Genomic DNA, 17,413 nt, shown 5'->3' with positions numbered 1-17,413 from the left:
GCGATTTTACTTTTATGGATTGTTCATTCATCACTCCAAATAATGTTTGGGGGTTTTACAATACTACTAAAACAATTCCATCCATCTTCTTCCGATTATCCGAGGTCGGGTCGCGGGGGCAGCAGCCTGAGCAGGGAAGCCCAGACTTTCCACTCCCCAGCCACTTTGTCCAGCTTTTTTGGGAGATCCCGAGGCTTTCCCAGGCCAGCCAGGAGACATAGTCTTCCCAACGTATCCTGGGTCTTCCCCGTGGCCTCCTTCCGGTTGGACGGGCCCTAAACACTTCCCTAGGGAGGCCTTCGGGTGGCATCCTGACCAGATGCCCGAACCACCTCATCTGGCTCCTCTCGATGTGGAGGAGTGGCGTCTTTACTTTCAGCTCCTCCCAGATGACAGAGTTTCTCCCCTTAACTCTAAGGGAGAGCCTCGCCACCCGGCGAAGAAAACTCATTTCGGCCGCTTGTACCCGTGATCTTGTCCTTTCGGTCATAACCCAAAGCTGATGACCATAAGTGAGGATGGGAATGTAGATCGATCGGTAAATTCAGAGATTTGCCTTCCGGCTCAGCTCCTTCTTCACCACAACAGATCGATACAGCGTCCGCATTACTGAAGACGCCGCACCGATCTGCCTGTTGATCTCACGATTCACTCTTCCCTCTCTCGTGAACAAGACTCCTAGGTACTGGAACTCCTCCACTTGGGGCAGGGTCTCCTCCCCAACCCGGAGATGGCACTCCACCCTTTTCCGGGCTAGAATCATGGACTCGTACTTGGAGGTGCTGATTTTCATCCCAGTCGCATGAATTAAAATTGTTTTCATATATGATTATTAATTATTATTATTATTATTAATTAATAATATTCATATATTATTAATATTATTCATATTATTATTTGAACTACCCGTAGACGTTTTCATCTTCTAAGTAATCCCTCTGGATTCCAACAGACTTTGCCAGCCTTTTGTACTGCGCCTTTATGCAGTCCTATAAAGGATTCTCCCGGGATTCTCCTTAATGTCTTCCATGTTTTCAAAATAGGTCCTCTTGATGACCCACTTGAGATTTGGAAAGAGGGGAAAAAAAATCACACGGAGCTACGTCGAGTAGGTAGAGAGGTTGCTCATGCATTGAAACGTTCTTCTCGTCCAGGAACCGTTAGATTCAGATCAGAGTCGGTTCCCAGTGTATTCATTTTCAAACAATTCCTTTTCTAGATTGCCATGTTTGGGAATGGCATTAATACGCAACGTGCACAGTGAAGTCAGACAGCGAAATGGCGACGCCCGGGCGGAACAAGCGCTCCATATTTTGGCTACATTTTACAAGAAAAGATTGCAACAGCACTACCTGTAATATTTGCAAGATTGCTATTTCATCAAGAGTTTGACGTACAAGCAATATGCTAAAACATTTGAACATACAGCATGCAATAACTAAAAATCAAAGCTCTGGTTGTACGGTAAGTACTCGCTTCAGTTAATTTCTGCCGCGTGGCACTAGCTGCTGATTTTACCACAGGAGTGAAAATAGTGAAATAACTCTGCCCAGGAACGACAAATGTCATCAAGTAGTGACGAAGATCGTGGTCAAAAGCTTGAACCTGTTTGCCACAATGCTCCTGATTTTCATAAGGTGAAAGTTCAATTGTAGTCGTAGAATAGTTGCATGTTTCCCTGCAACCTTGTTTTCACTCAGTCCTTTCCAATATACAGGTGAAACTCATACAATTATAATGTGGTGTAAAAATCCATTCATGTCAGCAATATACAATAATATGTGACTCATAACATGCAAATAGAGATATGTCAAGCCTTTATTTATTGTAAGTGTGATGATCATAGTTTACAGTTTTTTAAAACCCCACATTTTCTGAGACTTTAAATTATATCAAAAGAAGGCTTGAATTATATTCCGTTGCATATACTGTATATGATAGTTCAAACAAACCATTCTATTTTACTGAGTTTCACCAGTATATTTTGTAGAGAGATGAGAAAATATTCTTAAAGGTTTTTAAATATTACATTCTTGCGTAATTTGCACATACGTTTTATTTTGTTAAATTATATAGAAGACTATTGATTTTTCATATTTATTTTTCAAAGTTATTATTTTTTCTATGACATGCCCCATAAAGGGGAACTGTCGTTCTCAATCTTAATGAAAGACATGACGACGGATGTATTTAAAAAAAGATGCATTATAACTCTCGTAAATAAAAGTTTGCTTACAGTGGAACCAGTTTGAGGTCCTTTATTCCGCCCATAAAAGCCAATAAAAAAACAATCCAAAAAGCGCCAAGAATACTCCATTTACATGTTGTGGCTTGAATATTTACCAAGTATTGGTGATATTGTTGTTATAAGCGCTAACGCAGACAAACTATAGTGGGGCCGTGATCATGAGCTTGTGCACCAATGTTGACTTGATCAACTGGTGAGCTGCTTCCTTGTTTCCTTGCTCGTCAAACTTTATTTTAAATCATAAATTATGCCTCTCACCTGGATAGTAGAATGATGAGGACGTATTCCGACAAGTTGGGACACTTTGACAGTCAATTTATACCCCCAACATGGCGAGAACAACACGAAAAAAACGCTTGGTTCAACTCCTCGTTTCTTTGAGGATTGTGAGTCATTTCTTCAATCTTAAGGTGAGTATATGAACCTTCTAGCAGCTGGGATCCTAATGACAGCAGACATTGTACAGTAAGTGATGTTCCATTATGTTTTTTGGCTCTCAAGAAGTCTGCAGTAAGTAGTAATCAGGGATGTAGTTTTAAAAAAAAACGAACCGTGTAATGCATTTTTGAAATTAATGCGCCGCACAGGCTTAAAATTATAAAAAATACATAGATATTAAATGTTAGTATAAATGTATCTGATACTGCATTACATATATACTTACATCATGTAAATACAACCTTTGTAGAGGTGTTTGGATGTTTGTTTGAGGGCTTTTATAGGCAGACTAAAACGACTCTTATAGGCTCCATTGTAAGCGGACTTTTGATCACATTTATTTCATATTTAGAATGCATTAAAAAAATATACATCCGTCTTCTTGTTTTATGTAATGATTGTCAACGAAAGGCAAAATTCCAGGAAAAATACACATCCCCTTTAAGACCTCACTGTTGGCTTTGTAAGGTCATGTTACCTCTAAACTAAAGACAAATTATGTTAATCCACTTTTTTGTTCTCTTTTTTTACCAAATAACAGTAAGGACCAATAAAGAACTGAATCGTAAGGCAGAATTGAAAGAAGTATTGGCTCCGGAAAAATCGAATCAATTCCCATCCCTACTCAGGTAACAATCAGGGTTATGTTTATGGAATTCTTCGCTATGAGGCTCGACAACCAGCATATCTACAAAACAACTTTGCTGCGTTAGCTGCATTCAGTGCGCAAGAAGAGGCGAGAGTTGTGGCAGAACAACTGGCAGCTGCTCACAATGCCCTGAGAGTCCGACAGTTCCTTGCCGAGAAGAACTGTAACAACCTCCCTACTCACCCTACCTGGCTCTGTGATTTTGTATTCCCCTTTCCCAAGCTCAAGGGGGTCATCAAAAGGATGCATTTTGAACATGTGGGCGACAAGATGGCCGTGACGACAGAGGGGTAGAGAATAATTGGAAAATGTTGTTGGAGTGCAGACGCCTTGGCAAAGAAGGCTGGAAAAGTGTGTTAGACTCCAGGAGGATATCTTTGAAGGAGAAGTTTAGATTTATAATATTTCTTACAACGCAAAAGAATTGCGGCTCAGACGCTTAAAGTCCATAGTGGAGAACGCGTAGGTGGATTTAGGGATACAAGCTGATTTTCAAGACGATTCTAATACAAATAAACTCCTGATTCTTAACACAGATAACCTTTTTTTTATATCTTATTTTGAAATGTAACTGTAGTTTGTGTACACCTGTATTTGCCTTAGCAGCAGGTGTACTCGAAGGCTTTCGAAACGCCATTGTGGTGATGTTGGCATTTCGGGTGGCTGATAAGGTTTGATGTGTTAAAGCGCAATGTTTTTTCCCCTCCTTGCGGAATGTTTGTAGAAAAATTAGGGCAAATTGCACGCAAAAGTCTTACATTATCGACGCCATGTTTGTTTACATTAAGCTTGGGGGAAGTTTACAGCACAGAGGGGAAAAGGAACACTTGATTTGCTCAACCTGACCCACCTACAATACATCGGCGTATTTTATTTTTTTATTCATCGGAGTTATTTTTTACGTTCTTGGATTTATCTGTATGATGTCGTAACTCCTCAAATCTGCCTGGTAAATATCTGTCCAATATTTCTCGTGCGCCCCTAATCCCATCACAGATTCATTTTTTTTGCCTCCGAATTCTACACACAACAGCCTGTAATGACAACATGAACATCTTTTTTTTTAATTCACATGTATTAAAAAAGACTATTTAATCACATGTACATTGGAATGTACAGTTTTTACCTGACACTTTGTTGATGCACCTTTGCCAGCAATCTAGTGATGTGCGATACCACTGATTTTTTTTCCCTAAAGTAAAATTCAGGCTGTTACTGGCGATACCGATCTGATGCTTTGTGAAAAAATACCTAATGTGTCTGCTAAAATTAAAAAAAAGGGCGTATTTAAAACACAATACACAAGAATACAATACAACAGTTATTTATTCATTCTAAACTAAGTATATTGAGATAGCAATAAGAGCTACTATTACAAACCCCGTTTCCATATGAGTTGGGAAATTGTGTTAGATGTAAATATAAACGGAATACATTGATTTGCAAATCCCTTTCAACCCATATTCAATTGAATGCACTACAAAGACAAGATATTTGATTTCAAACTCATAAACTTTTTTTTTTTTTTTTTGCAAATAATAATAACTTAGAATTTCATGCTGAAACACGTGCTAAAGTAGTTGGGAAAGGGCATGTTCACCACTGTGTTACATCACCTTTTCTTTTAACAACATTCCATAAACGTTTGAGAACTGAGGAAACTAATTGTTGAAGCTTTGAAAGTGGAATTCTTTCCCATTCTTGTTTTATGTAGAGCTTTAGTCGTTCAACAGTCCGGGGTCTCCACTGTCGTATTTTACGCTTCATAATGCACCACGCATTTTCGATGTGAGACAGGTCTGGACTGCAGACGGGCCAGGAAAGTACCCGCACTGTTTTTTTATGAAGCCACGCTGTTGTAACATGTGCTGAATGTGGCTTAGCATTGTCTTGCTGAAATAAGCAGGGGCGTCCATGATAACGTTGCCTGGATGACAACATATGTTGCTCCAAAACCTGTATGGACCTTTCAGCATTAATGGTTCCTTTACAGATGTGTAAGTTACCCATGCCTTGGGCACTTATACACCCCCATACCATCACAGATGCTGGCTTTTGAACATTGCGCCTATAACAATCTGAATGGTTATTTTCCTCTTTGTTCTGAAGGACACCACATCCTATGTTTCCAAATATAATTTGAAATGTGGACTCGTCAGACCACAGAACACCTTTCCACTTTGCATCAGTCCATCTTAGGTGAGCCTTGGGCCTAGCGAAGCCAGCGGCGTTCCTTGGTGTTGTTGATAAATGGGTTTGGCTTTGCACAGTAGAGTTTTAACTTGCACTTACAGATGTAGCGACCAACTGTAGTTACTGACAGTGGTTTTATGAAGTGTTCCTGACCCCATGTGGTGATATCCTTTACACACTGATGTCGGTTTTTGATGCAGTACCGCCTGAGGGATCAAAAGTCCGTAATATCATCGCTTACGTGCAGTGATATCTCCAGATTTTCTGAACTTTTTGATGATTTTACGGACTGTAGATGGTAAAATCCCTAAATTCCTTGCAATAGCTCGTTGAGAAATGTTGTTCTAAAATTGTTTGACAATTTGCTTACAAAGTGGTGACCCTCACCCCATCCTTGTTTGTGAATTACTTAGCATTTCATGGAAGCTGCTTTTATACCCAATCATGGCACCCAACTGTTCCCAATTAGCCTGCACACCTGTGGGATGTTCCATATAAGTGTTTGATGAGCATTCCTCAACTTTATCAGTATTTATTGCCACCTTTCCCAACTTCTATTGTCCTGTGTTGCTGGCATCAAATTCTAAAGTTAATGATTATTTGAAAAAAAAAATATTTATCAGTTTGAACATCAAATATGTTGTCTTTGTAGCATATTCAACTGAATATGGGTTGAAAATGATTTGCAAGTCATTGTATTCCGTTTATATTTACATCTACGTAACACTTATTTCCCAAATCAAATGGAAACAGGGTCTATGCAAATAAATACTAACTTATGTAATAAAAACATTTAAAATCAACATATGCCCTTTGAGACACTAGTGATTTAGGGCTATATAAGTAAACATTGATTGATTGATTGATTATCAACCATAATAAACTCTTAAATATGTAACTGAACAATAATATTTATGTACAGGCAGAATTTTTGACACACTAGTTTATGCAGTTACACAATCATATGATTTTTTAAAAACTATATTTTTACAAGGGAAAAAACAACGGGAAAAATTTATGAAAAAAGAGCATATCGTCGGTATGTAATAATAAAAAAAAAACTGAGATGTTCCAACTAATAATAACAATTTGCTTGGACACATAACATACAAAGTTGACACAATCTATGTTTTTAGCATTTTTTTTAAAATAGGAAAATATCAATATGGCCCCTGCAAACATTGACTTTTCATTTTGGGGGCCTCGGTAGAAAAAGTTTGGACCCCCCTGAACTAAAGTATCCAAAGTATTGATATTAGAGCATAAAGACGGGAAAATCGGTAGAAAATGGATGGATGGATGGAGGATCTGGTATTAGCAGTACCAATATTTTAGTATTGAGCCACACATCACTACTCTTTAAGTGTGATGCCACGATCTTTGTGGAAAAAGTGACGTAAAGTTAAATTTAAGGATACAAAAATGCAGAGCTTTTCAAATGCATGAATCGGTTGCAGGACTTTTGTGTTGCATTGCATGACTGGTGTACCTAATGAAGGAGCCAGTGAGTGTTTGTCCTTCTGTAGAATCTTGGCGCTTTAGGGTCGAAAATCAGGAAATTGCAATAATTGAATTCAGTGACACATTTCTTCCTCTGTGAGATGAAGGTGTTTTTATTCACAGTAATCACTCGCCCTCCCCTCCTGTCCAAACGCACCTCCCCCTGTCCAATGCTTGTTCATGCTCTGATTTATCATCTCAGTGAGGCATCAATGCCTCCTAAGCACCTCTGGTCGGCATGCAGTAATGCATTCAAAGCCTAAACAGCTGCTTGTTGTCCACTGAGCGTAATTTGGCCTAGGTTACCGGGCAAAAAAACTCATGTAAGCTTGTGAAGTTCCTCGAAGACAGAGCTTTTCTTGCCCCCTCATTCATCACGGGTGATATCAGTTCAACCGCTAGAACAGCCGCCACCCGTTGTCTGGCCCCGACCTGTGATTTATTCTGAGTCCCGGCTGGTGGGCTGTTATTCAGCAAGCCTCAAGGTGCGGCTGCCATCATCAATTGTGTCAGGCATGGTGCTCCGTCCGCACGGCGTGGGCCCGAATGCACAAACAATCTTTAAGACGCACGCCGTGTGCAGGGAAGACACGCTGACCACCAGCCGGAAGAAATGTCAGTTCTAAAAAGAAATGTTCTTGGTTTCATCCACGCTCTCTCCTCCCAGAACATTTTTGCCAATTATTACCTCCACCAAGTAGCTTCTGTTTTGTGTGTGACTTCCTGTTGGTGAGAATCTGACACCAAACAACTAACAAACTGCAGTGTAACCTTGATTTACAAACCCCTCTATTTGCAACCTTTTTCGGTTTATGAACGTTTAGATCGTGCTAAATGTGCTTCTGCAGTGTTTTCTCTTATTGAATTAATTGTGGCGTCGCGCCACAGCAATATACAGTGGGGCAAAAAAGTATTTAGTCAGCCACCGATTGTGCAAGTTCTCCCACTTAAAATGATGACAGAGGTCTGTAATTTTCATCATAGGTACAATTTGACTGTGAGAGACAGACTGTGAAAAAAAATCCAGGAATTCACATTGTAGGAATTTTAAAGAATTTATTTGTAAATTATGGTGGAAAATAAGTATTTGGTCAACCATTCAAAGCTCTCGCTGATGGAAGGAGGTTTTGGCCCAAAATCTCACGATACATGCCCCCATTCATTCTTTCCTTAACACGGATCAATCGTCCTGTCCCCTTAGCAGAAAAACCGCCCCAAAGCATGATGTTTCCAACCCAATGCTTCACAATAGGTATGGTGTTCTTGGGATGCAACTCAGTATTCTTCTTCCTCCAAACACGACGAGTTGAGTTTATACCAAAATGGATACATAGATGATACAGCAGAGGATTGGGAGAATGTCTTGTGGTCAGATGCAACCAAAATATAACTTTTTGGTATAAACTCAACTTGTCGTGTTTGGAGGACAAAGAATACTGAGTTGCATCTCAAGAACACCACACCTACTGTGAAGCATGTGGGTGGAAACATCATGCTTTGGGGCTGTTTTTCTGCTAAGGCGACAGGACGACTGATCCGTGTTAAGGAAAGAGTGAATGGGGCCATGTATCGTGAGATTTTGAGCCAAAACCTCCTTCCATCTGTGAGAGCTTTGAATGGTTGACCAAATACTTATTTTCCACCATAATTTACAAATAAATTCTTTAAAATTCCTACAATGTGAATTCCTGGATTTTTTGTTCACACAGATTAAGTGTACCAATGATGAAAATTAAAGACTTCTGTCATCATGTTAAGTGGGAGAACTTGCACATTCGGTGGCTGACTAAATACTTTTTTGCCCCACTGTATTAGCTGCCAGACCTTTAAAAATAAGAGTTTTTTACATGAAAAACTAAATAAAGTAATATAATGTATTGTTGTGTCTGAAGAAGACACACACCTTTTGACGCTCTTTTTATCCTTTTTTGCAAATTCCAACTAGTATTACCTCCGTGCACACACGTTTACCTCTCTGCTTGACTCCTCGACACACAGCAACACTTCCTCATTCTCCGCTGACACGATGTGTCACAGACCATGGGAAAACTGAACATCATAACACACTAACATACACATTAACAGTTACATTTTGTATGTATGTAGGTATGTATGTATATTTTTGTGTGGATTATTTTATTCTGTAGTGATGCACCAGAAATTTGGCCACCAAAGAAAGACATACTTTGATCAATCGAACAGCGCTGCCGAAACCGAATGTTGTGATGGCGTAAGCTACACGCACAGAGTTGTCCGGAGCAGTGGCAGCATGTCCGCGATGTGGACATACAATAAATTATCCGAGATATTGATCTTCAAAACGGTAGCTCGCTTTTTGTCGCAGTCATGAATTGGGGCATATAATTTGTTGCTAGTAATTTTCAATAAAGAAAGTATAACTAAAAGGATTGGAGAAATCTAAAAAAAAAATTCTCAACAAAGTACACGGTAAAAGATGCAAAAACAATTAAAAAAATACAACAAAAGATATTATGTAAGAAAAAATATATCTTAATACCAAATTATAGTAAATAACATTTGTTTTTAATGTGTATGAACATTCTTTTTTGCCTTTTTTAAAGAAAATATATGTATAAGTAAATAATCTGATGTCATATTGACCACATCCCATAACCACGCCCACAGGTATCTTGGCAAACTAGGTTGACCCTGCTCTGTGAACAAACCATGTGTCTGTGTACGAACACTTTATTAATTCATTTTGTGTCCTGCTGGCAGACATTTTGTGCTTGCTTGTCGAATACGGCGTCGTACCATAGCAAGTTTTTAAATGCTTTTAAATTATCTTATTTGTAACACAGTTAACGAATGTAGTGCACATTTGTAGTTATTTCCCAGCGTCGTGCCATAGCAAGTTTTTAAATGCTTTTAAATCATCTTATTTGTAACACAGTTAACGAATGTAGTGCACATTTGTAGTTATTTCCCTATATTTCTGCACAATAACTCAGATATGGTAACACTTGCGAGCAGTAGAGAATATAAAGTGATTTTTGGCCCATGATGTATTTTGCTTTATTCATTATTGAAATGTTTTTTGCCACCTTATGTTGTATGTCTTGTATATGAGATTTCCAGTTCATTTTATCATCTATTAATACTCCGAAAAATCTCTTGTTGTGTTCTTGGTGTGTGAGTGCAGGGTGTGACATACTGCGGCGAGAGCTCGGCCAGCACCCTGACCATGGCCAACGTCCCGTGGCACCAGGAAGTGGTTTCCTTTGTCCAGCAGCTGGCCGACATGCTGCCTCAGTACGAGATTGCCTGCGAACACGAGCACTCCAACTGCCTGCTCATTGCGCACACCAAGGTATGACGCCATCGCTGTGCACAACAAAAGTAAATTTGTTTTTATACATTCGATTATGTTGCAGTGTGCACTCCAGGCCACTAATTGGCAGTGTTAAAAAGACACCTGGTTGTGACAGTACTTCGTCATTGATCGTCTATGTAATTTGTCTCACGAATAGCAGGTGGCACCCGTTCACTTTAAATGTTGACTCGTGATGACACCAGCCATCTTTTTCCACCTGCTGCTGGTCTTTAAAATAATTAATTAGTATTTTCTTTCCGCTTCCATATCGGTCTCTCACTTTCCTGGTGAAATAGTCTACTTCAGTTTAGTCCGGCGTGGGCTCCACTGAGGCCGTCGTTAATTAGTGAGTGATGAGTCATTGCCTTGAGACACACATACACACACACTATATAAAAATACATACATAAATTAGGGCTGTCAAAATTGTTTTTGTTTTTTTATCAAACTAATCTCACTTTTGAATTTGGATAAATCACCTGCTTGCATAATTTGAATTAACTTAAAAAATATACCGATATTTGGACACATGCAATTGTATTGTTAATATCATCCTGGAGCATTTTTAATTTTTTTGCTTGAATGCATGTCTTTAATTTGCCCAAAACTTGGTTACAGTTTTGTGTAATGTTCAGTCAGGGTTTATTTTGAAGTGAAATTTGCCAGCGAGCACTCCAGTCAGTCTCCCACTTATCTCTGCTGACATATTCATGGATTTGATCACTGATTTTGTAACAAACTGCGCCGCCTTTCAAGTAACCATTTGTGGTTAATGTAAACAAGCATTTAAGGTCAAAATAAATCGCCTGATTAAAGGGGAACTGCACTTTTTGGAGGGAATTTTTTCTATCATTTACAATTTCCTTTTAAGACAAGAACACGTTTTTTTTTCAATGCGTTGTGATTTGTACGTTACGGCATGTACGAGGTGGCTAACAATGCTTCTAATTAAAGTACTTTAGTGCGCCCACTAAGCCCTCTAAAAAATATCCAAAAACTGCGAACAATACTCCATTTACATTTCATGACTTGAATATTAAGTATTACTGATATTGTTATTGTTATTGCAAAAAACATGCACCTGGGGATAGGTTGATTGGCAACGCTAAAAGGGCCCTAGTGTTTAAACGTGAGTGTGAATGTTGTCTGTCTATCTGTGTTGGCCCTGCGATGAGGTGGCAACTTGTACATAGTGCACCCCCCGCGACCCTAAAAAAGGGACAAGCGGCAGGAAAATGGATGGATGGATAGTGATATTCATATTATAAACGCTAATGCTGAAGAACTACTTTTAGCAGTCCTGGGATCACAGAGATGTATCTGGCTTGTGCACCGGCAGTATTGACATACTGAGCTGCTGAAGTGCCTCTGAGATGGTGAAAGTTTGTGCTAAATTATAAATCATGCCTCTCACTTGGACAGTAGCAGGTTGTGGTGGCCATAAACGGAGAAGTTGGTCAACGTTGACATTCAACTTAGGCCGGGAGTTGATTAAAAAGACACAAACAGATGCTCATTTGTGCCCATCTTTACTTATCAATTTTTTTTTAACTAGCGTAAAGATTCTGATGAATTCTTCATTTAAACGGGAAACAATTAACATCCCATCAGTCGGCATCACAGTGAGAGCAGACATTGTACAGTAAGTGATTGTTTTATTATGTTCATAGTTTGTATTTCTTGTTTAGCATTGGATCTGCTTATCACTCAGCTTCTAAAACTTGTAGGTCATCCTCCTTATATTCAGGCTTAAAGATCAAAGATTCCGGATCATTATTTGTCCCAAAATAGTCATTTTTTGTCTCTCATGAAATCTGCCATGATTATTATTTGTTGTCGTTGAAGGAAAAAGGGAACATTGTGATGCGTCTGTGAAATTAATAAAATTACCAAAATACGTAATTATTACATTTTATTATAAATGTTACTACATTACATATATATAGAACTTTGATGGAGGTTTTTAGAGCGCTTTATAGGCGAAATAGAGTGAATTTTATTATCTCCATTGTTAGCTGACTCTTGCTAGCGTTTATTTACGAGTTAGAATGCATACAAAAACAAAAGTGTGTGGTTGTCTCGCATAAGGATTGTGACTAATAGGCAAAATTCCCCCAACAAAGTACAGTTCCCCTTTAATGCGACCATTTATTTGTGATTAATCGTTATTTTTGACCGGCCAAATAAAAATCTGTACGTTTGATTTTTAAAACAAGTTGGTTTTCTTTTCGGCAGCTTTACTTTTGAGGAGTGCCTGCATATGTATGAATTTGTGTGTGATCCTGTAGCAACGCATGGTCCCTGGAAGCCTGTGGGGAGAGTGGATACACACACACACACACACACACACACACACACACACACACACACACAAACACACACACAGTAAAAATGCAGTCAATATTATCCCCGCCCCCACCCCTTGTCTTTCATGCATGTGCACCAGTGGACGTTTGTGCGACTGCTTCAGACTTCAGACGCTTTCCTTCCTTTGCACGTCCTCGCCCACGCCTGTCAGCATTTCCTAATATACTCGCACAAGCACGCACGCACACACCCTCTTTGCACTAGTCACATAGATTGCTGTGTTGCTGTGTGTGTGTGTATGTGTGTGTGTGTGTGTGTGTGTGCGGTGCACTCGAGCAGACCTGCTAACTCGGAGCACAACGCGGACTTGTGTTGCTTGCTGTCGTCTTTGGAGGCTTCCTTTCAAAGAGGCTGACAAGTACATTGTTCCAAACGCTGAAACAGAGAAAGAGGGCATTGCCGCCGGGAGGTCACATCGGTTATGTTGTTGTTTTGTCGTATGTGTGGAAGGGATCCCACCTCAAAGTTCAACCACTTACCTATGCCCAGTTCGACAAAACCACAGCACAGCTGGTTTGTCCACGACTATTTTAAACGCCTTCTCCACTTGGTGACTGTGGGTTCACTAGATGTGGCCACTTCATTAGGTACACATAAACAATGAAATGAGATACCCTCCCTAAAAATATTAATAAAAAATTAGTGTGTGAATGTGAGTGTGAATGTTGTCTGTCTATCTGTGTTGGCCCTGCGATGAGGTGGTGACTTGTCCAGGGTGTACCCCGCCTTCCGCCCGATAGTAGCTGAGATAGGCGCCAGCGCCCCCCGTGACCCCTAAAGGGAATAGGCGGTAGAAAATGGATGGATGGATAGACACTTCAATCAGAATGTGACAAGTACAGCCCATTAGTGTCCTCCGACCGTGTCAATCCAAAGTGAGCGTGATCACATGTCTTTAATGAAGTGGCCTGTGTTAAATACAGCAGCCGCAACGTGCATGGTGGTGTTTGACTAGTGTTCGCAGTTTGCTGGCAGCGGCGAGTGAGAGATTTGTGGAAATGTACAACAGGAGCATGCTGTTCTTTAATTGTGCATGTTTACACATAGTCTTACTGTCCATCAATTATGCCCAACACTGCGTGTGTGTGTTTAGAGCGTAACTCTGGAGACACACTGCATCATAATTAGCTGAATTGCATTTCTTCTCCTTCCACTTCTCCTTCTCGCGTATTCTTCTTCATCCTCCCTTCAACTCACTCACCCTTTTCTTGATCTTCTTCCGTCCTCATTCCTCATTTTCTTCCCATCTCTACTCCATTCTCAAATCAGATCAAATCAAATCAAACTTTATTCATGCAGCACTTTTCATACACTGGCAAGCGACAAACACAAAGTGTAGTACAAAAAATAAAATTATAATAGAAGAAGCGAAGGAAACATACGACACACACACACACACACACACACACAGCACTATTGACAATAACAACGCAAAACAAAAACATGGCATGGCACTGAGGATTTTAGGAAAAACGCCACCTTTGAAGCATCCACAATGGAGAATAACTTAAATTAACGCCATCTAAAAATAGCATAAACATATGTTAAAATTAAATATAAATATTCCATTAAGAAGTTTGTAAAATCATATTATTGAGAGAATAATAGTAGTATTGTCAATAATTAATATAGAAAAGTTAAATTCCCAACGATACTCACACACACACACTAGGTGTGGTGAAATTATCCTCTGCATTTGACCCATCCCCTTGTTCCACCCCTTGGGATGTGAGGGGAGCAGTGAGCAGCAGCGCTGGCCGCGCTAAGGAATCATTTTAGTGATTTAACCCCCAATTCCAACCCTTGATGCTGGGTGCCAAGCAGGGATGTAATGCGTCCTATTTTTTTAGTCTTTGGTATGACTCGGCCGGGGTTTGAACTCACGACCTCCCAGTCTCAGGGCGGACATTCTAACCACAAGGCCACTGAACAGGTTAAAGGCCACTAAGCAGCAGCACAATAACAATGAACATAATAAAATGATTTAAAAAAAAACTCAAGCGTTTAAGATGACCCGTAAAAAGCCTGACTAAAAAGGGGAATATTTCCCTCTTTTTTTTTTTTTATTTCAACGGTCTCTGCAGTTCCGAGGCTCCCTAACGGGCTGTTCCACAAGTGGGGCCATCGTGGGCGCCTCACCGAGGGTCTTTGTTCTGGTATTTAGTGAAGCTAAAAGGCCAGTGCCTCAGGATCCGCAAGCAGGTCAGATAGAAAAGAAGGCACATGGCATTTAAGACATTTAAAAATGAATAATAGAACTTGAAAATCGAGCCTTAAGCTTAGGGGGAGCCAATGCAGTGACTTTAAAACTGGTGTAATGTGCTCCCCAACCCAATGTCCTTGTCAGCACGTGTGCAGCTGAGTTTAGTAATAATTGTAGATTTCTAATATTCTTTTTTGAAAAGGCCAGAGAGTTTTACAATAGTTTATCCAACAGAAAATAAAAGACTGCATTAGAACCTCAGTTTTGGCCTGAGAGAGAAACAGTCAGACTCTGGCTATGTATGATCTTAACAAGATAAAAAAATATTTATGTAATATTTTTAATATGTCAGATTAAACAGCTCGGAGTCAAAAATTACAATTTCTAACAGACTGTGTTGGTTTAAAATCTTTACTCCCTGTGGTCTTCGGGGCCTATAACTAAAACCCCTGTTTTGTCCTGGTTGAGCTGTAGGACTTTCACTGCCATCCGTGACTCGATGTCTGCAATGCAGTTAAAACGTAGATCTATTGGTCCTGTGTCATCAGCAGACACGGCGATGTACAGCTGTGTATCATCAGCCTAACTGTGAAAACTGATGCCGAGTCTCCTAATGACGTCCCCAAAAGGCAGCATTCCAAGATTAGAAAGAATAGGACTTAAAATTGAGCCTTGAGGAACCCCACATCTTATCTAATGGGTTCTTTATCATCCTTTCCTAATTGCTTTCTTGTTCCATTATGCAGTCTTCGTTTTGTTAAAAGAAAAGGTGATATAACACAGTGGTGAACATGTCCTTTCCCAACTACTTTGGCACGTGTTGCAGCCATGGAATTCTAAGTTAATTATTATTTGCAAAAAAAAATAAAGTTTATGAGTTTCAACATCAAATATCTTGTCTTTGTAGTGCATTCAATTGAATATGGGTTGAAAATGATTTGCAAATCATTGTATTCCGTTTATATTTACATCTAACACAATTTCCCAACTCATATGGAAACGGGGTTTGTAAAAGGAAGAAAACAATCTAAAGTTATCCTAGTTGTATTTTTAAGTTATTGTGCCATGATTTTACCCGTTCGGCCCTCGTGGCAATAGATTTTCCCTAATGCAGTCCCTGAGCTAAAATTAGTTTTACAGCCCTGGTTTATAAAATAAGAGTCTTTTTCATCTTGAGTCTTGTCTCCATGGACCATTTGGATATTTAACATGAACATAAATTCCATTAGGCGTCATGTTTTGCACCGTTAGTCTTTAGCGCACTTGAAGCATTATTGAATCTTATTGTGAGAGAGCGCTGGTGCATTGTGGGAAAAAACAAAGGTCACACTTTAACCTGCTTGTGTTGGATTGGAGAGGCAGATTGTTGTTGGAGGTTGCAGTCTCACACACACACACACGCACACACACGCACACACCTCCATACCTCCATTTATCCCCCGCCTCTGGGCTCTTTAGCAAGATGGATGGCTGTGGGCGCGTGAGGCAGTGATTGATCGGAGGATGGACACCAGGAGGAAGAGGTAGGGAGGAAGTCTGATCTTTGGTTTGTGTCTTAACATCAGCCAAGTTGTGAGGTTCTTCCTCGCAATTTAGACAAAGGCCACATCACTGCCACGGTGGATGTGCATACACGAAGAGCTACAACAGAGGTCTTAAACGTGGAAAATTTGGTTTAAATTTTATCAAAATCTCATAAAATGTTTTAAGTATGGCAATCAAGGTTATTTAAAGGGGAACTGCTCCCATTTTTGGAATGTTGCCCGTCATTCACAATCCTTACAGTGCATCCGGAAAGTATTCACAGTGGTCCCGTTTTTTCCACATTTTGTTATGTTACAGCCTTATTCCAAAACAGAATAAATTAATTTTTGTCCTGAAAATTCTACACACAAATACACCATTATGACTATGTGAAAAGAAATCACATGTACATAAGTATTCACAGCCTTTGCGCAATACTTTGTTGATGCACCGTTGGCAGCAAGTTTCAAGATTGAAGATTCAAGATTGTTTATTATCATATGCACAGTTAAACGGACAGTTTGCCGTACAATGAAAATCTTACTTTGCTAGTCCACCCTTCAACAAGTCACACGGTACTTAGCTAAAAATAAAAAAATAAAAATGTATATATAAGGCACAGTAAGTAACATAACATTATTGCACATTCTGATTGACAGTCAACAGTATAAATATGGAGGTGACCTTGGGTCATAGCAGCAGTTAAAGTTTCTTTAGTGATCTAAGGTGAAAAGTGTCTACAGTGATGGTTCACAGTTAGGGGGTGGTCAAGGTACCTGTCTTTTTTTTCAAAAAGAAAAAGTAAAAATGGGATGGGGGGGGTTAGCATTCACAAGCCTGATGGCCTGTGGGTAGAAACTGTTTGTCAGTCTCGTAGTCCTGGATTTCAGGCTCCTGTATCGTCTGCCTGATGGTAGGAGGCTGAAGAGACTCTACTGGGTGTGTACTGTCCTTTAT

The 17,413-nt window shown here is 39.7% G+C and overlaps 1 protein-coding gene across 2 annotated transcripts in view; it reads left to right on the top strand.

The window, feature by feature from the left end:
• The window catches only part of tyw1 (tRNA-yW synthesizing protein 1 homolog (S. cerevisiae)), a 101,897-nt gene that overhangs the window by 81,172 nt on the left and 3,312 nt on the right, over window positions 1-17,413 (top strand). For both annotated transcript variants that reach the window (XM_061877641.1, XM_061877640.1), the window contains exon 15: window positions 10,192-10,359. In XM_061877641.1, the coding sequence (XP_061733625.1) occupies window positions 10,192-10,359 (168 nt within the window). The remainder of the gene's footprint in view (window positions 1-10,191; window positions 10,360-17,413) is intronic.

The sequence above is a fragment of the Nerophis ophidion genome, linkage group LG18, assembly GCF_033978795.1.
Source record: "Nerophis ophidion isolate RoL-2023_Sa linkage group LG18, RoL_Noph_v1.0, whole genome shotgun sequence".
In the NCBI taxonomy this organism is placed as follows: domain Eukaryota; kingdom Metazoa; phylum Chordata; class Actinopteri; order Syngnathiformes; family Syngnathidae; genus Nerophis; species Nerophis ophidion.
The sequence above is the reverse complement of the archived record's forward strand: the minus strand, read 5'-3'. Positions and strand labels throughout refer to the sequence as shown.